Source organism: Centroberyx gerrardi, chromosome 11 (assembly GCF_048128805.1).
Source record: "Centroberyx gerrardi isolate f3 chromosome 11, fCenGer3.hap1.cur.20231027, whole genome shotgun sequence".
Classification (NCBI taxonomy): domain Eukaryota; kingdom Metazoa; phylum Chordata; class Actinopteri; order Beryciformes; family Berycidae; genus Centroberyx; species Centroberyx gerrardi.
Genome location: NC_136007.1, coordinates 21,284,655 through 21,306,142, shown reverse-complemented (window position 1 = coordinate 21,306,142; position 21,488 = coordinate 21,284,655). Strand labels below are relative to the sequence as shown.

Sequence of the window (21,488 nt, the reverse complement as noted above, 5' to 3'; positions counted from 1 at the left end):
TCATAGTTAAACTGATTGTCTTAAAGATTGTATGTTACAGAGTAGCTCTAAAGTGTCTTCTTTCATGTCTACATAAAAACATGCATATCTCTGCAGGCCTAGGTGGCAGTATCTTCCTCAACATCAGGTAATATTTAATAATATTTGTTGTTTTATTATTTACATGTCTTTATTTACATTTCCACATTTTTCTGCAACTAAATAAAGATAAAACTGAAATAGTTGTTTTTGGTGCCAAAGAGGAGAGACTTAAAGTCAGTGCCACATCAAGACAATTACAAAATCTCCTCAAAAATATCGCAATAATTAAAGAATTCATGTCCATGCACGACTTATTCATGCATTTATTTTTAGTAGGCTTGACTACTGTAACAGTGCCTTTACAGGTCTCTCTAAAAAAGCTATAGGTCCTTTTCACTCCAGTGCTGAGATCACTGCATTGGCTTCCTGTGAGTCTTTTTAATGCACTGTCACTTTTTATACCTATGTCTTTATTTTTCTTTTATTTATGTAAAGCACTTTGAATTGCCGATGTGTATGAATTGTGCTATAAAAATAAACTTGCCTTGCCTTAATTACGTCATCATATTATGTGTTGGTGTATTTCTTTTCATTGAGCTGACAACATCCACTTGTGCATTTCTGCAAAACCAAGTGAGTCTGACTGTGTGAACGGGGCTGTGAAGAGACAATTCAGGGGCAGTGGCAAAGTAAAACAGAGGCACCTGTGGCAGCAGTATAGGCAACAGGGTGGAAAATTAACATTGAGGACTGACAAGGGATTTTCAGTTTTCTTTGGTATGCTCCTTGTGGTGTTTTCATAAATTACCACTTGCCTTTAATCCTCTTCCATTACAGGAGTGGTCATGGGACACAGAGACAATTTAATCATGTCCAACCTACCATGGGTGAGTTGTCTGTCTGTATTACTCCTGCGAAGAAAACAAAATGCAAATAGGTTATGCTGCAATGTGTGTCATGGAGTTAAAGACAGCTGGTAATCAGCCAAAACAGCAGCAACATCATGTTGACAACATGACCTCTTCCTGGTATTGCTGCAAATGAAGAAAAATAGGCTCGCCCACATTGTCAACATAGAGTTTACTACTGTATAGTGGAGCTTCCTCAAACCTGTTTGGTCAAAAGCACCCTGGCTATCTGCTTGATGAGCAGCAGACAGTTACACTCTGAAGTCACACTGTTGTTATGCTGTTGGAAGTACATTATGTATTAGGGAGATTTTCATTAAGTTCCCTACACAGTAATATGTAGTACACAGGTTAATACACTGGAATAAGGCCTCTGCAAAAAGTTAGTGTCCTGAATCTGTGAACAAATAATTATAATTTCTGGTGAGATTAAATTCAATGTAGTTCTTTTTTTTTAAAAATATAATTCTCAATTCATAAAACCAGGACTCAACAGCTCCATTTGTTGAGTCAACAGCTCCATATGTTGGGTGTCATTATACATTATTGCTACTCCCTGTATTATTAAATAACTTTCCTGTTTCCAGGACAGTGCACCTGTTATTCATGGAGTACTGAATGTTGAATTATTTTGTTAAAATGAAACTAAGAAATCTATTTCCAGTGTGGACAAATTAATCTCTGGTTCACCCTGAAATGGCACCCAGAGGGCATCAGTTCACACAATTTTCTCACAATACTGTCTGAGGCATTCCACATCATTTAAAGATCCAGTGCAATGATTTCAACTCAGTTGGGAAAAGTTTGATGTTGATTTGAGCATCATTTTTTTTCATTTTCTTATGGTTAGATGGTACACAGCTTGTAGGACTGAATGAGAGCCGAACCTTCCACTGCAGCCTGTATTTCTATATTTGAGGAACAAATATTCAGTGTTGGGAAAATTGAGATTTTGGCTGGTTTTAGCTGGCTGCCTGTAGTCTGGCTATTGACTATTGGCACCTCACTGTCTATGCATACTGTAGTGTAATTGGGTGTAACCATGGATGTATTAGGGTGTAACTGACATCATTTACAGCAGAAAGTAGACTGGAATTACAAATCTGTTTGGTTCTGTTGACTGCCAGAGGTAGAGTTTTTCAAAGGGCTCAAATTTCCTTTGTTAAATTATACCATAAAATTGAGGAATGCAGTTTCTCATTGCACTGGAGCTTGAATTAAACCTCCTGTAAATTCAGAAGAATTCAGAATGAAGTTTACTATTTATGTACATGTAGCCCCCATGACCCAAAAACCCACAAAAGCACCACACTAAGCGAAGCGTTTCATACAATATATAATATAACATGTTTGTCTCCCTTCTTGTTATTGCCGTGGCATTTCAGCGCTCCCTTCCCTCCCTCTCGTCGCCCATACTGTAGCCTATTACGTAAGAGTTATATAATAATAGCTCTGCTGCATTCAGAGGCAGTGGCAGCTCGTGCTCTCTAGTGTGCGGTGTGGAGCGTCTGTGGTCCAGTAAACAGACAGAGGGCAGCAGGAGCGGTCTGTCTCCCATCATGCCACCTGTGAAGCTGCAGGATTCAGGTAAGCCTCCCTCGGCGTGTCGTTATCTCGTCTCATGTGTTGGTGGATGTTATAAAATGGTACTAGGGCAATGGAGCAACTTTATTCACCTATAACGGCTGTAGAGCGTGTTATTACACACGCGATGGAGACCTGCGTCATCACTGGCAACGAGCATGGCAATCTATTATGCTGGAATTAAAATATCATTTCCCGCGTTTACTCGTTGAACGAACACGGAGTTTGATATCACTGGACTGTTAAAAGTTACAGCTGGAGAGCGGAGGGCGTCTCGAGCTCGACGCGCAACGCTCGGCTAACCGGACCGACCGATGTAACAGACTGTTCCTGTATGGACTCGTGGCACTAAATAATTCATACAGTATCGTCTCGTTTTCCCGGGCTAGTGTTCTAAATAACATAGATTTGTAGCCTATACTATCCCTCCCGTTAAGCCTTCCAGTCAAAACGCCATATGATGGGCTATAGATTTTCGCACACATTTTTCATAGAACGTGGTAGAGACCTTTATGAGGTGCAAGATGTTTGCTTCTCCCAAAACATACATGCATAGGCTACTGTACACTTATATTTCTGTTAATATCTTGAGTTGCATTCTGTTTAACACATCTCAACTGTCTGAGTAGAAAAAAAACAACGAAATGTATCTTCCCCTTCATCTCTGCATCATGGCTCAAGTGGATTCAATGCAGAGTGGTCACACTTTTTGGCTCTACAGTGAGTTATTTTCATTGCCTGAAACTTACTCCATCAGTTTTATTTTGATAGGTTTACAACAAAAAGCATCAGAACAGTATTTTCTCAGAGAAAAAAAACGTAAGTAGTGCACTTTGCCTGAGAAATACATTCATTTTAGACTCAAAGATATATTGATTTTATGAACAGTTCACTCCCTAGCAGTACTCCAGCTGGCCACTGGGCTCATAGCTACAGTCTGTCAACAGTGAAGATGATTGGCTTACTTCCTAAGTTTAATTAAAGTCAGATGGCTTTTTTAACAGAGGAATCAGATGGATCGGATGGGGGGAGAGCTCAGTCAAGCTCTGTGTCTGGATTTGTTGAGAAGCTTTGGTCACACACGTTAAGTGAAGCCAAACAGCACAAAGTTACACAGACACAGCTGTCATGTGTCCAGAAACTATTTCACCCAGTCAGGAACTGAACATGTCAAACTTCTCCCTGATTGTAGCCTTGCACCAAGCTGCATGTTGACTGTTTTGTAGGAGGACTATGAGGTCAAGGTTCACTTTGTCAGCTTTAATTTGAACAAACTTTCAGCCACATTGAACAAACAGTAAAGAGACCTGGGAGCTGACAGGCTTGAAAGATAGAATTTTGTTTCTTCCTCATTGCCTTTCGAAAAACAATGACATCTTGTTCCAATAGAAGTAAGCATGCAAGCCTCCACCAATATTCAGGCAGGGGAGGGGTCATGATGACTTTTCTGATTGGTTAGAAAGAAGAATAGTATTGTTTATAATAATATTGTATTGTGAAAATTGCTGTACGTTAACTTACTTATAAACGAATATGTACAAAACAAGAAAGGTGAAATAAGTGTAAAAAACAAAATTCCATGTTACAACCCCTGAAGGACTAGTGGATCCAAGAGGCTGATTACCCTGTTTATAGCTAAAACTAGATGAGGAGGGATAAAGATTACCAATAACTCTTTCCCTCAGATCCTGTACTGGTGAACACAGCTTGGTTGTGAGTTTAGAAGCTGATGTTTAAGGTAAATCTAACCAAATATTGTTGAAATGTTTTACCCATTTATCTTGTGGCTATACAATGAATATACAAAATATTAGAGACACTTGGTCTCATTTCATGAAGTACACTGTAGTGGATGGAGCCTGTCATCCTGCAGGGAAACTGCCTTTGCATCCCGTGATTGCAACAACCTGGAGGTGAATTACAAAACAACAATAGGCATCCTCGTCTCCTTGAGGTGCCAAAATGTCCGAGATGAGACGCATCGGAATGTTCCCAAAATCTTAAGAAATCTTTGATACAGACTCATGGGACCTTTGTGTATCACATTGTGTATATTTCTTCCTTTGTATGTACCAGTCAAAAGTTTAAACACACACATTTTTCTTTATTTTTACTATTTTTTCCACATTTTAGAATAATAGTAAAGACTTCAAAACTATGAAATAACACAAATGGAATTATGGAGTGATCAAAAAAGTGTTAAACAAATCAAAACTATCTTATGTTTTAGATTCTTGAAAGTAGCCACCCTTTGCCTTGATGGAAAGGCAAAGGCTTTAGAAAGAAATTCAGCATCAACTTCACTAATTATATTTGTTTAAAAAACTAATTTCAAGCATTTAAGTATAAGCCTTTAGATCAAAATAGCTTTAAGAGAATGAAAAACATCAATCAGGCGTCTCCAAACTTTTGACTGGCAGTGTATCTGTGATGTTTTATGCAATAGTTATTACTCAATTTCTTCATCCTTGCATGGGGCTTAGGTAGTAATGTTTGATACCAAAATGCTCAGGAATTTGCGCTGAGTTTAGTAATGTTAATGTTACGACAGTCAACTATATTGTGCAGATCTGGGAGCCAAAATGAATGTTTTCTGCATATGTAAAGAGCTCGTTCCTGCTGCAACTCTAGATCAGTGATTCTCAACCTTTTTCATATCAAGGACCCCTAATTTAGTCCACATTAGGGCCACGGACCCCCATTTGATGAGAGTTTGTCTCTCGGACCCAAATCTGACGATATCTTTTATTGCTAGATATGATTTTGTCCAGAATTCCATGACTATCTGTATTGTAGGTAGAGAGATAACAGTGAAACTATGATCAAAACAGTCATTCTTCTACATTCTCTAATTGTGTTCACTTCTTGTAAATGAAATAATGCTGAAGTTTAACAATTCATCAGTTTGCTGGGGACCCCCTGGAACCCCCTCAAGGACCCCTGGTGGTCCCGGGACCCCACGTTGAGAACCACTGCTCTAGATGGTACCAGCCCACACACACACGCCCTCTCATTCGCAACAAAACCACATGATGCAGCTCTGTCCATACTGGACTTCATGCACTACATGGTCGCGACACGGGCAACGACTTTGTTCCATCGTCTCCAAAAACGGACTCATCGGCCTCATCGCTGCAAGCAAAGTCGATACTGGCGAAGAGAGCCGTGCTGCCTTGTCTATCTGCCTGACACAAATATATACACACACACACACACACACACACACACCGGTTCAGCGTGTCTGTCAACGGATCTTCATCACCCAGCTGTGTCTCCTCGAGCCGAGACTCCTCGCAGCCTCCCGGCCTCAGCATGCTTCATCTGTCCCCGGACCTCCGCTTGTGCCGTATGTAATCACTGTCCGCTGGGCGTCGTCCATGCATCGTATAGTCATTCATTACACGACACTTTGTACAACACATCATACACGTTATTAGTGTGCTTGCTGCAGGCAAAGGGCTAGCAGAAGGGTGTTTTTGTGTAAACGTTTCTGAATTTCTCTAATTTGGGTAATGCAAGCCCCCCTCTTCTCCATATAATCTCTCTCTCTCTCTCTCTCTCTCTCTCTCTCTCTCTCTCCCTCTTTCTCTCTCTCTGTCTCTGTGTGTACGGTTTGTCAGATTAGTATTTTTTTAAAGCAGGTGACTAATATTCTACTTTGTGACAATGTGCCGCTTTGAAACTTTCGAACGAACACTTTCATACGCTGATCAACAACTGATAACGTCTCTATCTCTCCTCTCTCTCGGTCTCGTTCTGTGTGTGTGTGTGTGTGTGTGTGTGTGTGTGTGTGTGTTTTGAGTTCCTCCCTGTCCGTCTGTCTGTCTGTCTGTCTGTCTGTGTCGGTCTTTCTCTATCTATCTATCTATCTATCTATCTATCTATCTATCTATCTATCTATCTATCTATCTGTCTATTTCAATTCAATTCAAAGGGGCTTTATTGGCATGGGAAACACGTTTACATTGTTAAAGCAAGTGTGAATTAAAAACAAAAATGTATGTACAATAAGTAAAGATATACTAGAATAAAGTAACGGTGAACAGAGCGGTGTAACATTGCAACATTGCGGTGGTTGTATTCCATTGGGCGCCCTTTTCCTGTCACAACAGCTCACAAATCTTGCTGCTGTGTTTGCACATTGCTGTATTTCACACCGTTTTTGTTATTAGTCATGTTTTCAAAATCTTTTTGGGTGTTTGTAATCTGTGGAAAGTCTCTGATGTCTTGGTACAGTTGGCAGGTAGTTAAAAAGTGCAGCTCAGTTTCCATATCATGTTGTGTGCAGTGGGTCACAGTCTCTCACTCTCACTCTCACTCTCTCTCTCTCTCTTTTCTTGGAGCCAGGTCTGCCTGTGGCGGCCTCTCTCGATGGCGAGGCTGTGCTCACTGAGTCTGTACAGAGTCAAGGATTTCCTTAGTGTTGGATCAGTCACAGTGGTCAGGTAGCCTATTCTGCCACTGTGTATTCTCTGTTTAGGGCCAAATAGCATTCCAACTTGCTCTGGTTTTTAGTTGAGTCTTTCCAATGTGTCAGATAGTTGTCTTTCTGTTTTCTTATAATTTTGTTTAGTCTAATGGGGTTTCTGTCGGTGGGCTCTGCTGGTGTTTGCGAACAGAGTCCCAGACCCGGCTGGCTTGGGGGGGGGGGGGGGGGTTGTCTCTCTAGAGTCTGATGGCGTGTCATGGTCACTTTCTTTTAGGTGATTATAAAATTTTAATGCTCTCGTTTGGATTTTGATAATTAGTGGGTATTGTCCTAATTCTTTCTCTGTAAAGAATATAATCATCAACAATAAACAATCATATTAAGAAGTCAAATATTATACATATTTAAAAATTATAATAGTGCATTTTGTAAATCAACAATTGCTATCTGTTCATGTTCATACAGTCAATATTAATGATAAAATAAGTTTGTAGTAGCAGAGAGAGCAGAGAGGTTTCTCTTATCTTGTTATTGGACATGAGAACAGAAAGTGTATTTCTGTCTCTATTTACATGAGATTGCAGTGCTGCAGAGCCTCTGGTCTTTGGTTTTCCAGTTTTATTTCAAACCTGGAAACCTAAAGACCAAACCTGGAATCCCAAAGACCAAACCTGGAAACCCAAACACCAAACCTGTTTTTTTCAAGTTTTTTTTTTTCAATTTCCAGGTTATGGTCCCCAAGTCTATATTTGCTAAGAATGTTTCTTTCTTTAACTTCATGAATGCAAAGGTATTTGGCCAATTTAATTTGTCTGTTAAGTGTGTGATGGCGCTGAAGTTTATTCTGGTTTTTAATTCCTTTATTCCACTTCCATCTGTGTAGCCTGTTTTTAAGTGGAGGTCAGGGCACTTTATTGTGTCTCTTGGTGTGTGTTGGTCTCTAGGTGTGTGTTGGTCTCTTGGTGTGTGTTGGTCTCTAGGTGTGTGTTGGTCTCTTGGTGTGGGTTGGTCTCTAGGTGTGTGTTGGTCTCTAGGTGTGGGTTGGTCTCTTGGTGTGTTGGTCTCTAGGTGTGGGTTGGTCTCTAGGTGTGTGTTGGTGTGTGTCTTGGTGTGTGTTGGTCTCTAGGTGTGTGTTGGTATGTGTCTTGGTGTTGACATGCTGCTGAGGTCTGATACCAGCTGGTTCAGGGAATCACACTGTAGGAAATGCTGGTTGCAGAGAAGGGCTTGATATTTTAATGATTACTGGTCTGATTGGTTTAAATGTTGCCAGAATTTATAAGTTTTCCTTTTAATATGTATATGGACGGGGGACAGTTCTACTATTGCTACTACTACTACTACTAGGCTATTACTACTACTACTCCTACTGCTACTACCACTACTAGGCTACAACTACTATTACAACTACATGTACTACTACTGCTACCATTCCCATCACTACTACTAGTTCTACTGCAACTAGTACCACTACTTAGTGCATGTACAAACAACAAGTCAAACAGACTGTTGCTAGGACAGCAAGCACACTTAAATTTTCTTCAGAAAATTTAGCCTTTTCTAGTTTTATATTAACATTGAATAACAGATCTACAATTCCGTTATTCAATGTTCATCTAAGTCAGTTGTGAGATAGTTATACTGTCGTCCCTTTATTGCTATTGTTGCTGATTCATGTCTTCCACTGCTCAACTGTAATTGTGTCCGCTGAAATATTGGTCTGTCAGTATTACGCTCACAATCATCTATTCCTGTTGTTGAGGAAAAAGTTCTGGAGTCAGAGGTTCGTCTTACTTGAGTATATATTTATAAAAAGGGGGTCTCATGAGAGGAAGAGATGCACACAGCACATAGGCTACATACACTTCTTCAAAGGAGAATAGATTTGAGCTGGTCTTTATGTATCTTCCAAGGACGCACAGAATGTGCTGACATGGGAACAGGTCACAGAAAAGGATTACAGCATCATATGTTATGTCTTAGTTTAGAGAATCTACAGATAGTCTGGGACATCCAGGAGCCACTTGTGACAAGAGACCTCTGGCCTAGTAAGTTATGGCCCAAAGGTTACAGTGAGGTAATCATTCATCATGAAACAGTGCATTCCCCGAGGGAGACCAGTTAAGCTGTTACATGTATGTTAAATTTTCTTCCACACCTGTTGACACAATTTAACAAGATCTACCTGTTGTATATACCACTGTCACTTTTTTTTTTACCTGAGTATTTAGTGTGCTTTAGATATGATTTCACAAAGTCATCTCCTGTGTTCATTGTGTGGGTCTAAATTCAAGCCTTCAGTCCCCCCCCCCCCACAAAAAAAAAAACCATCTTGACCATCTTTTTCAACCAGTCTGGTATAATCCTAGTCCGGTAGCCAAAACTGGACGAAGAGCGAATAGTTGTTTGAATTAAATACATAAACACAAACAATAGCCTGTTTGTCTAGCAACATGTGTACAACATAATAATTAGACTCTAACAGACTGCTGTCCCTCTTTGCACAACTATTACACATTGTAAAAATGTTTGAAAATGGTTCCAGTTCATGTTGATCTGGTTCAGGTTAAAACGGTTATATCTATGTGTTTTCTACAGATGAGGTCAAGCCCTCTGACGGTGCCAAAGCCAAGGAATGCATCACCACCGTGCTGAAAGGGCTGGAGAGCATCGCCCCTCTGGTACGCTCTGTAGAAGAAACGCCTGAGTCAATCTCCACCGAGGTACAAGGGACCATTCCCTCCTGGGTCAATGGCAACCTCCTCCGCAACGGCCCGGGGAAGTTTGAGTTCGGAAACACACAGTGAGTCAGATACAGAAAAAGGTGTTATACCGTAGTTCACAGTGTATGTAGTTGTCTTTTTCATGAATGATTACACTTTAACCTCTGTCCTCCACCACAGCTACAACCACTGGTTCGATGGGATGGCCATGCTACACCAGTTTAAGATCGAGAACGGCCAGGTGACGTACAAGAGTCGCTTCCTGCAGAGCGATGTCTACAAGAAGAACAGTGAAAGGGACCGCATCATGGTGTCTGAATTCGGCACCCTCGCTCTGCCCGACCCCTGCAAAAACTTCTTCCAACGCTTTCTGTCTCGCTTCGAGATGATACGTAAGTGACTGACTGAGAATGGATTATGTGAGGGGCAGTTTCTCTCTTAGAGGGAGAGGGGTCATGGCATGCAACTGTAGAGTTAGTTCAGTTTGGCTTTAGAGTATTGTACATTCCTGTTTCCTGTCTGTTTTCACCTCACTCTGAGGTAATAAATCAAACGTAAAGAAGTGCTATTGCGATGTTTGTTAACCGGCAACACACTCGTTTGTGTATGTTCTATGCCCCAGTCTTCTGAAAAATTATCATGTACTGAACAATTCATGTAAGTGTTACTAAGCATACTGTACTTCTAGCTGAAGTTAGTAGACTACAGATGTTACTTGGTGCACTCAAAAGTCTGTGTCATGTTGGTTCTACCAAATACTGTAAAGTTGTTACCAAGGAATCTGACAAAACGAGCGATTTCAAACCCCAGCAACCTCAATTCAATTATTCAAATGTCAAATGTCAGTTATTCAAATTGCATAAGGAGTGCCTGTCTTTGTATGGACTCTGGTTAAAGCTGTGGTGAGGCCAGGGGGCCGAACCCCTGAGGAGCTCAGCATGCCCCAAGGTTACATAATATCATGTGGGGAACCAGAGAGGGGAGCAGGCATTTCCTAAATGTGTTACAGGCCAGCTGGACTTTTCAGTATAACTGCAAGCAGCAAATCATATAGGCGACTACTCAGTATGGCTTATCAGGATTTTATTTTAAAAAATCAACAAGGAGCTCATTCATGTTGTGTAAAAGGCCATCGTAACCCTATTTATTTACCTATTGCAGAGCCCACAGACAATGCAAGTGTCAGCTTTGTGAAATACAAGGGAGACTACTTTGTCAGTACTGAGACAAACTTCATGCACAGAGTGGACCCAGAGAGCCTGAACACAGTGGAAAAGGTACTATCATGATCACCATAGATAATAATACCAATCTAATTCATTATGTAGCATATTTATGATGATTGTGCAACAAATACATATTTTAATTTCTACTTTTTTTTCTTCCAGTAATCCAGTTAAAACAGGCATAATAGTTATCTTACCAGTCCTAGAACAGCCAGCTGCATCTGTTAGCTGCTGACAGTGGTGGGAGGTTTGGAGGCTCTCAGTCAGACAGTTTTAGTAATACAGTATGTTTGATTCTCCACTAAACATTGTAGGTGGACTGGAGCAAGTTCATCGCCGTAAACGGAGCTACTGCCCACCCACACTACGACCCTGATGGCACCACCTACAATATGGGCAACTCCTATGGTAGCAAAGGTCAGTCCCACTGCACCACAGGGCCCATATGGAGGTTTGCATCTATCAAAATGTGAATTATTCATTGCTAACCTCCTTTTGTAACAAAAGATAAATGTTGAATCGTTGAACATTTGCCATCCCTCGCACACACATCTCCCTCTCAAGTGTACTTCATTTTTCAAAGTGGGAGTGGGAGTGAGGCCACTTAGGAGGAGTTAATTCCTTAAAAAATATAGTGATGATAGAATTTGATTCTGAATTATTGTCTAAAGATGTCAGGGTTACAAAAAAAGTGATTGCTAACCACTGTAGAGCGGTAGAAACTCTAATAGCCGTTAAATCCTTTAAGAGGCACTATATATAGTAAACATCTCTGCCGTTCCAGGTGCCATGTACAACATCATCTGTGTTCCTCCTGAGAAGACAGACGCCAAAGACACTCTACAAGGAGCCAAAGTTCTGTGTTCTATTGCCCCTGCAAACACGTCCCACCCCTCCTACTACCACAGCTTTGGTGAGCCAGTACTTCTGGATATCCTTCAGTAGTGATGCTAATATCTTTCATGCTCGTGCCCCCCGCCACACGGCACAACGCCGAGCCAGCTGACCTGTTCCTTGACATCTCGCCCTCCTCTTTCTTCCAGCCATGTCTGAGAACTACGTGGTCTTCATTGAGCAGCCGATCAAGATGGACCTGTTGAAGATAATCACATGCAAGCTGAGGGGGAAGGCTTTGAGCGATGGCATCTACTGGGATCCCAAGGAGGACACTGTCTTCCATCTTGTTGACAAGCATACGGGACAGGTGAGATGTGACTGGAACACTTAGGGATGAGGATTTATTTACTCCTAGATTAGGAAACCTGATGTGCCTTTTGAGGGATTTTTTACAGGTGGAAGATCCTCTAAAATCAAAATAGCTCTTCCTTCAGACCAGAGAGGCTTACAGGTTGGTAATTCTAAGCTCTTGTTTGGTCTAATCATGTCATCTGTACTCCAGGCCAGCTCAGTGAGGTACCACACCAAAGCCATCTCCACCTTCCATCAGATCAACGCCTTTGAGGAGGACGGCTTCCTAATGCTGGACATGTGCTGCTCAGACGACGGCCAAGCCCTCAACAACTACCTCATCCAGAACCTGCGCAAGTCAGGAGACGCGCTAGATGAGGCAAGCATACAGTTGCACGCGCACACACACACACACTTACAATGTTAGATATCGTGAATCTGTGATGTTCAATGCATTCCAGGTGTTATTTTGTGATGAAGTGTTGTAATTTTATTTTTTGGTGTACCCACTCTCTCTCACCCTGCCTCGTCCACTTCTGCTTCAGTTAGTGATTTCATGCGTTTCCCAGAATGCCTTTCAATGGCCTCTAGAGAACAGGCGTTAACTGGCTCCATTCAGCTGTGGGTTATACATGTAGGTGGAGAGAGCAAACTGGTATCTCTTCCTCTTCTATGGTGAATCGCTCCCTGTATGATTGTTGATTGTTGGTGCGACACCAAAACCTGACATTTATGATTGATGATTTAGATAGTTTAAATTTTTTCTGCTGTCAAACTACATTGTAGCTGTGCCAGAAAAATCTTGACATTGCACAAACACCTCTCACAGTTAAAACAGCCATTGTAGTTTCCTGGGCTACCTACAATGTGATGGTTAGGGGCAGTTTAGAACAAAGGAGGTCACTTCTGTTGGACATGAGGGTAATAAATCATCATGGTGACTGTGCTGTAAGAATGGTGATGGAAAAGCCTTGAAAAGCCAGCTACAGCTACATTGTTGCTGCACTGGAAAAATCTTGACCATGCACAGACACAACACAGACACATTGTAATTTACTGGGCGGTTAGGGGCAGTTTAGGTCTAAAGTAGGTCAGGTCTCCTGTTGCACATGAGGATAGTAAATCATCATGTCACCTACTGGTGAGCTAGTTCAAAGCTAACTGCCTTGAACTCTCCATAGGAAGTTTGATTTAAAATGTATATAATTTTTGGTGGTGGGCGACAGAGTACAGAGAGAGTGCGGAGTAAATTTAATTAAGTATGACAGCAATTGCCTTGAGCCTTAGTGACGATTAAAGCCCCTATCAATTTAAACATCTCATTCAAAAATGGTGGTTCTGTTAAAGTTCAAGACTGATACACAGGTAGTAAATATATGAATGTATTTTGTTGTAAAAGCTAGCACCAGCTATAAAGGCTAGGTTTGCACTTATTTTTCTGGACACAGAGACATTGTAATTTCCTGGGCTGGCTACAATGCGATGGTTAGGGGCAGTTTAGGTCTAAAGTAGGTCAGGTCTCCTGTCGCACATGAGGATCGTAAATCATCATGTCACCTACTGGTGGTTGTGCTCAAAGCCAACTGAAAAAACCATGAACTCTCCATAGGAAGTTTGATTTAAAATATGTATAATTTGTAGTGGTGGACGAGAGAGAAAGAACAGAGAGAGAGTGCAGAGTACATTTAATTATTTAAAAATCTCTATTCAAAAATGGTGGTTCTGTTAAAGTTCAAGACTGTTACACAGGTAGAAAATATATTAATTTAATTTGTTGTACAAGGGCTATAAAGGTTTGCACGTATTTTTCTGCTCAAGACAATTTCAGTTCCATTGATGTTTTTTTTTACATTTGTTAAGTTGCTTTTTACAACACTGTAAGGAAAATCTTCCTATAGACAAAATCAAGAAAGGCATACATCTCTAAAATACACATACTGTGCCATACATACACACCTCTCCACAAACAAACAAGAGTGACAACTGACAACAAAACCTGACATTTATCATGATTTAGATAGTTGAAATCTTTTCAGCTGTCAAACTACATTGTAGCTGCGCATATGTTCACCTTGCACAAACACATAGACATTGTAATTTCCTGGGCTGGCTACAATGCGATGGTTAGGGGCAGTTTAGGTCTAAATTAGGTCAGGTCTCCTGTTGCACATGAGGATCGTAAATCATCATGTCACCTACTGGTGGTTGTGCTCAAAGCTAACTGAAAAAGCCTTGAACTCTCCATAGGAAGTTTGATTTAATTTGATTTCAATTGTCTTGGACTTATAGATCAAATAACCAAATGTACAAAAAAATCTTCCCAGGCTCTGTGAAATTACAGACAAAATCAAGACAAGACATACACACATACTGTACCGTACACACACACCTCTCCACAAACAAATTGAAGGTGCTAAAGTGTCTTGCACATGTGCTTTGTCTCCCCCAGGTGTACAACACCATGTGCAGGGCTTTCCCCCGCCGCTTTGTCCTGCCCCTAAACGTGACCAGCGATACGCCGACAGGCCAGAACCTCAACACAAGGCCCTCTAGCACAGCCACTTGTGTCAAAACCAGCAAAGATAAGGTGAGTTGGAAACCTGAACCAGAGACTTTTAAACGATAACCTGTTGTCCTCAAACTTTGCAAAGTGTGAATTTCTACATTTACATTGACAGATTAGAATCAGGATTAGAATCACCAAGTACAATAAATGTCCAGGGATTTGTGTTGTCAGTGCATGTAGATCATACAGGCACACATGGCACAGGAGCAACAGGACCTCTCATTCAGTGCAAGGGGACAGTGTAAACAGACAGCAGACTATTCACATCACTCTACACATATTCAGCATTCTGTCACTATGTGCAGCATTGTATACCGTATGACTGCCACTGCAGAGAGGGATGGTGAGTGTCCAGCAGCACATTGGGACAGTGTAGAATAGTTATACAGAGTAGGGTGGAAAGAAAGACGTTTGGGCATAATGGAGGACAAGGAAACATTTAGATGGAGTTTTGCTTCCGTAATTCAATGTATTTCCAGTTGAAACAGGGTGTTGAGGTGTAGTGAAGTAAAAGTATTGGGATTTTGATATAAAAATACAAGAAAATAAAAGTGTATGCTGTGATATGGAGAATTAGCTAACAAGGTGAAAAAGTCATCTTCCATTTCATTGTGACTTTAAAGTAAATTTTGGTAATATTTCTTCTAGGCTTGAACTCCCACAGTTAAAAACAAAAAAAATGTAATGTTAAGATGGAAACTAGTTCAATGCAAGTCATTGTTCCTCATGTCAAAAAATATTTTGCTTGGGCGTCCTCCAATTGGGTTAAGTGTAACTGTAGCTGTCCCACTGTTGCTGGGTGTATTTGTGTAGCCTGTTCACAGATCTGATCTACATGCAACCCCAGTCTTGTTAGTCAGCACTATGTTGATCCTTGTCTGTTTTTGTGGAAAAGGGATTCTTGTTAACTTTGGATGTAAAATGGCACAACAGCTTATGAAATGGCACAAGGACTATGAGGTTAAAGTTCAGTTTGTTTGCTTTAATCTGAACAAATGTTCAGCCATATTGAACAAACCGTAGAGAACTTTTTTTGGACATGCTTCCTTTATTACAGGGTACCAAAATATTTTTCATGTGTAGTCAATTTTTTTTAAGATACAACTAATCCTAAATCTGTAACCAATATGTTTTTAGACTCTTAATATGTTATTGTCAGGTTCTCTTTCCAAACTGTGGCTCTATGAAGATTCAGTTGAAGATCAGTCATAATGACTCTCAGGGCAGTGTGGGGTAAATCAGACCAAGTACATAAAGGTTTGATTGATCAATACATTTTCAAATCATGGTGCTCCTGCAACAGAGATTCAAAGTCAGCAGGTACAACTTTAGCAGCTTTTTCTTCCTACCAACTTTTCCACCTGTATAAATACTTAAAGAATTTGCTAGGACTTGACAGGCTTGAAAGTTTGAATCTTTTCCTCTGCATTCATGGTTGCAGTTCTCTTCTGCGCACTATTTTCTACTTGTCTTTAGAAAATGAGTGACAGCTTGTTCCATTAGAAGTAAGCATATCAGCCCCCACAAATGTTCAGGCGGGGGAGGGGTCATGTTCTGTATGTGTGGAAAAAAGTTATGATCAACATGCTTATATGACTAGTAGGGATGAAACAAATTCAAAGGGTGAAAACTCACTTCACTTTACAATTTCACAAAGTTCCAGTTCACAAAAATACTAGGACTCAACACACATGGTTAAGCTATGAGGCTGGATTTAGCCATTAATAAACCAAAATTCATCCCATTCATGTGCGTCCTGAACCCAAACTAATGACTAGTGAACCCATGGAGGGACAACAGTTTACACCATGATTGTGGTGTAAACACTACTGACCATGACCGACAATACCGGTTAATCCTCTCTCTGCCTCGCTGTGTCAACAGATGTTCTGCCAGCATGAGGATCTCCATGGAGATGACCTCCAGGAGTACGGCGGCCTGGAGTTCCCCCAGATCAACTACAGCAGATGTAACACACGGCCGTACCGGTACTTCTACGGCTGTGGCTTCAGACACCTGGTGGGAGACTCTCTGCTCAAGATGGACCTGAAGGACAAGTCTCTCAAGGTGGGAGAGACTTGTTTTGACTTGTGGGCATAACAGACATCCCTCATACACCCTGTGACCAAAAGCTGTGTTTATCCCTACATAATGTCCGCCTTTTAATGGAATAACAGCTGAAACCCCGTCGTTATCGATACTAATCAGCAGTGTTGAGTGGTAACGTAACACAACAATAATACTTTTATTTCTCTCATTAAAAAGTGGTGGACAAATTAGTACTTCAGTTTCAGTAATAATATTACAGTTGCCAGTCAAACAAATAAGCCATTACTTTTGTTATCATCCCCACTAAATATTAGATTGAAGCTCTGAGCTAACTTAGATGAGAAATGGCAGAAAAGTTTACTTTGTTGGGGTGAAAGTATTCCCGCTGCTTTGATTTCATCAAGTGAAAGGATCACAAGAACATTGTACATCAACACTATTTAGTGTTTAGTATTTTTGAAAGTAAGCAAGGATGGAATTGCCAGTTTTGGGGTGTAATGGAAAAGAGTATTGTAACCAGTAGTGTAGCGAATTAATATTTTTTTTAACTTTTGCTAAGTAATGAGCCCAACACTGCCAATCAATAGCTAAGATCAAAAATACAGTGAAGCACTAAGTTCCTGATATGCTGGTATGTGTGTGACCTCAGGTTTGGTACCAGAAGGGCTTCTACCCATCAGAGCCTGTGTTTGTCCCGTCGCCTGACGCAGTGGAGGAGGACGATGGTGTCATCCTCTCAGTGGTTCTCACCCCCTCAGAGGTAAGACCCTGGTCCTGTTCCTGTTCCTGCTCCTGAAGGACAACATTACACATGAGTTGTACGCGAGGGACCAGCATGTCCAGAGTGATGAATTTTAGAAGGAGTCAAAAAGAGTTTTCTAACTTCAGAACAAACACCATATTTGTTTTGTGAAACCAAGAAAAGCAGAACTGGAAACACCTTTTCACTTCTCTGCAACAGTCTATTTTACATTATCCACAGGCCATTTCCCATTGCATGGCTGTGTTATGATGTTGTTATTTTGGAAGCGTTCCTTGAACTTTAATTCAAACCGGTATTGGTGTCCAAAAATTCCCAACAATACCCATCCTACTCCCAAATCTTCATGAGCTGGCCTGTAAGTCGGTGAGAGCTGCGCTCATTTCCACTGTCAAGTCAGTCATCAGACCAAGATATGATCATAAATATGCATAAGGGAGAAAGGAGTCATACATATTCATTGATGAATTTACAGTACATAACTTGAATTTTGATACATGATAAACTTCCAATTTACAAACAAACACAGAACAGCAAACCTTTGTGGGGCTTATAGTGGCGGTGAACCCTTCTTCTGAAACGTGTCTGCTTCCTGGCCATGTGGTGCCAGTCATGTCAAAAATATGTGTGGTATGGGGCGTCCCGGTGGCTCACCGAGTAGAGCGCGTACCATATAAGGCTCAGTCCTTCCCGCTGCGACCCGGGTTCGAATCCGGCCTGCGGTCATTTGCTGCATGTCCTTCCCTCTCTCTCTCCCATACCTTCCTGTCTCTCTCTCACACTATCTCTCTGTCAATAAAAGCATAAAATGCCAAAGAAATAAATATGTGTGGTATGAAGATTTACAGCTATGCAAACTGGTTTCACGTGTCAGGGTTGTTCTAAGGCCTCGCTGTCGCAAGTCACATATTTCACAGGGAGAGAAAGGAAGAGGGGGCACCACTACATTTGCTATGGTGAATTATGGAGTAGAAATAGATGCTATTTTTGATTTCATTTCTAATCTCAGAATGTATACATTGAACAATGGGTGGGTTTGAATGAGATCGAAGGAATGAAATAGTTGGATAAAAAAAAAAAAAACTCAGACAATGGTGAAAGTTGGTGTTTACAGATTTTGTCAAATCTAATAGGGATTTTTTGTGCACCTGAAAGATAACATCACCACACAGGGTTTAGTGGTACACATTCCTAACTGAAATGAGTTATATTCTATAATTTCTATTATATGAAGCATCTAGAAGAACTAGAAACTAAGGAGGATTAAAGCTTCAAATAAACTGTTGTTGTTCTGACTAGCAACAGTTTTTACATATTCTGCCAATCAAGTTCAACAGCAATGTGGAAGAGACTGAGTTCCATTACCTGTCTGGTCATGGCATTTTTTTCATGGCAGGCACTGAAAGAAAAACAAATGTCTCCAATATTGTAAATTACATTTCTAAATCTCTGAAAGGTGCTTCAAAACACTCAGGTTTCAGTAGCCTACACTATGACCTATTATACTTTTTAAGAACTGTTTTGGTTCTTTAAAGCCATAAAAGCTGCTCGCCTGAGGAAACATTTAATGTTGAACTGCACCTGGTTTGGAAATAGCTGAAAACAACTCAGTGGTTTTAGCCGGTGATGTGTAGGGAAACATTATCATAGAGAATAAACGAGCGAGCGTATTAAAAATTCAAGCAAGTGTATTTGTGTAAGATTCAAATCGCTCTGCTTCTGGGACAAACACGTATGAACTTTTCTACTTGGTAAGCAGTGAGGAAACGATTCGGAGATAACACCTCTCACTTCATGTCTGCCTAGCTGGGAGCGATGCTTTAGTTGCACTGTAAATGACAACACTCATGATGAGCTGTCTCTGGTTTCCACATGTAAATGAGTTCAGTCGCTGGCAAGTCGCGAAAACCGCTAAGCCAAAATGTCTCTAAATATACAAAGCCTGTGTGTTGTCTCTAAACACCAGCAGCGCAACAACGCACGCCTCTCACAGTGTGAATGGATATTAATGCCATCGAACTCTTCTCTGCAGGATAAAGGCACATTTCTCCTGGTTTTGGATGCCAAGACATACGAGGAGCTGGGACGAGCCAACGTGCCCGTCAACATGCCCTATGGCTTCCATGGGACCTTCAAGGCCTCCGCCTAAATCGGTCATTTCTATTCCAGTCAGTCGTTGAATTGCTGATGAACATAATGTGAATGACACCATATTCAGTGTTTCTCATATAGCAACAATATCCTTGATGGTACTCAGTTATTGGTGCATGATTTGCAGCAGCTAGACGCAGATCACCGATTGAATGTTCATTAACTGACTTTATACTTTTCTACATTGTTCTTTCTCTTTTGAATGACTTTCAATAGTAATGGCTTTGTACTCTTTGAGGCTGATTTAGTACTTAACCACTATAATGATGTACTTAAAGGTAGTACACACAGTATAATAAGGAATTATATTTGTTGTATATCCATCTGAGACCCACAGTTCATATAGGCATTAAACCTGTGATGGTCTCCGTCTCGCTAACTACCAAATGCCAACTGACTCAGTCTTAAGTGCCCTAAACTCTTTGGTACTTTTTTTTTTACAGGTACGAATGCTTTTTACACATTGGATGATTTTCTTACACCATATTTAATGGCATTAATTTTTTACCTCTGTAAAACTGTTCATGTATGTGGATATTATAAAGCTCTTTTATATGCAGAAGGAATATTACTTTTTCTTTCTTATGATGTTTACATTGCATTATTTACCCTATAATATGGTTATACGTTGGGTCAATTTTCTATGACATTCCTCATAGAGAGCTGAGTTTTTCAGAACAAAGAAACAGAAACAGACACCTTCGCCATTTCACATGTACGTTATTTCCACAGAACTTTTAGTGTTCCAGTACAGTCACAGAAAATATTAATAGCAATAGCCTATACTAAGTTTTGAAGTTCCAGTAGGGATTTGCTGCAGATCTAGCTCTTACTTCCCTATGTTAAATTTTCACCCTGGAATTAATCATAGTGACTACTAAAAGAATTATCAAATGATAATGCCGTATTGTAGCTAAAGCCACCTAAGGTGAAACCACCTAAGCTGGTGTGAAAGCCACCTAAAATGCAACATTTACAGTTATCTCCAGATATTTTTCAGTCTGCCGTACAATAGCCGAAACACATTCCTGGTTGGCCAAGGTCGACGTACAGACATCCAACATGTGTTCTGCTCTGTCCAGCTCCCAGGGATGCAAGGGCAGGAATGCAGTCAAGGTCAAGGGTCAGACAGTCACATAAACTGATGTAGCCTGGAAACAGCTGCTGTGCAACAACCTTAACCCACTTGTCATTTAGCGTCGCAGTAATCTAGTTCTGTCAAGCTAAATGTTTTGATATTACAATGAATAATAGAGATAGAAATAATCTGCTCAGCGGTGTGTGCATGTAGTTAATATTGTAGACCAGGAGACTTTGGGTGTGTTATTTGAATTTCTGGATTTCTGTGGCTTCTGACTAAAGCAACTTTCTTACTTAAAACATTGTTCTTTTCCTCAATAATTGTGTATCCAGTTAAACGGGTGCTTGCCTTGAGACGCATGAACTAAATTCACACACCGACCACTAGAGGTCAGCATTTGATGGCACTTCAGGTACATTCAGGCACATTGTGAAGCTGCAGAAAGTCAGGACCTAAATTCGGTCCACTACCTGACCATGATCTGTTGCTAATTACAATTACAAAAAAAAAAGAAGAAGAAGAAATTGTAATATTTTGTGTATTTTTGTGTTTTTGTGTGTAATTCGACAACAGTTAGAAAATGTGCATTTTCAGATAAGACCTTAGGGCTGTAACTCCTCACTCAGCAGTTCTCTTCGGTGTGTATATTGTACTTTCTGTATTGTAATCCCTTTGAACAGTAGCTCTCTCTGCTGTAAGCTGTATGATGAGGAAATTCACATGAACACATCTTAACACAGCCCTCTTAGACACATGCAACTGTTTGTATTTCCACAAAGGGGCCAGGCAAGAGCAACGTTAG

General features: G+C 40.6%; 1 protein-coding gene across 1 annotated transcript; it reads left to right on the top strand.

The window, feature by feature from the left end:
- The first annotated feature begins 2,399 nt into the window (after positions 1-2,399).
- Positions 2,400-20,167, top strand: LOC139913104 (carotenoid-cleaving dioxygenase, mitochondrial-like). The gene is made up of 12 exons (XM_071901050.2): positions 2,400-2,516; positions 9,541-9,745; positions 9,846-10,057; positions 10,827-10,942; positions 11,206-11,308; positions 11,676-11,804; positions 11,935-12,095; positions 12,291-12,458; positions 14,529-14,666; positions 16,530-16,712; positions 17,344-17,454; positions 19,487-20,167. The coding sequence occupies exons 1-12, from the start codon at positions 2,489-2,491 to the stop codon at positions 19,601-19,603; spliced, it is 1,671 nt and encodes a 556-aa protein (XP_071757151.2). The 5' UTR covers positions 2,400-2,488; the 3' UTR covers positions 19,604-20,167.
- The last annotated feature ends 1,321 nt before the right edge of the window (positions 20,168-21,488 follow it).

Bases quoted from the DNA above. Each gene is read 5' to 3' on its own strand.
- LOC139913104 (XM_071901050.2), top strand. From the start codon at position 2,489: ATGCCACCTGTGAAGCTGCAGGATTCAG. The intron at 10,943-11,205 runs GTACTATCATGA...TAAACATTGTAG, and splicing joins GCCTGAACACAGTGGAAAAG to GTGGACTGGAGCAAGTTCAT. The intron at 17,455-19,486 runs GTAAGACCCTGG...TCTTCTCTGCAG, and splicing joins TGGTTCTCACCCCCTCAGAG to GATAAAGGCACATTTCTCCT.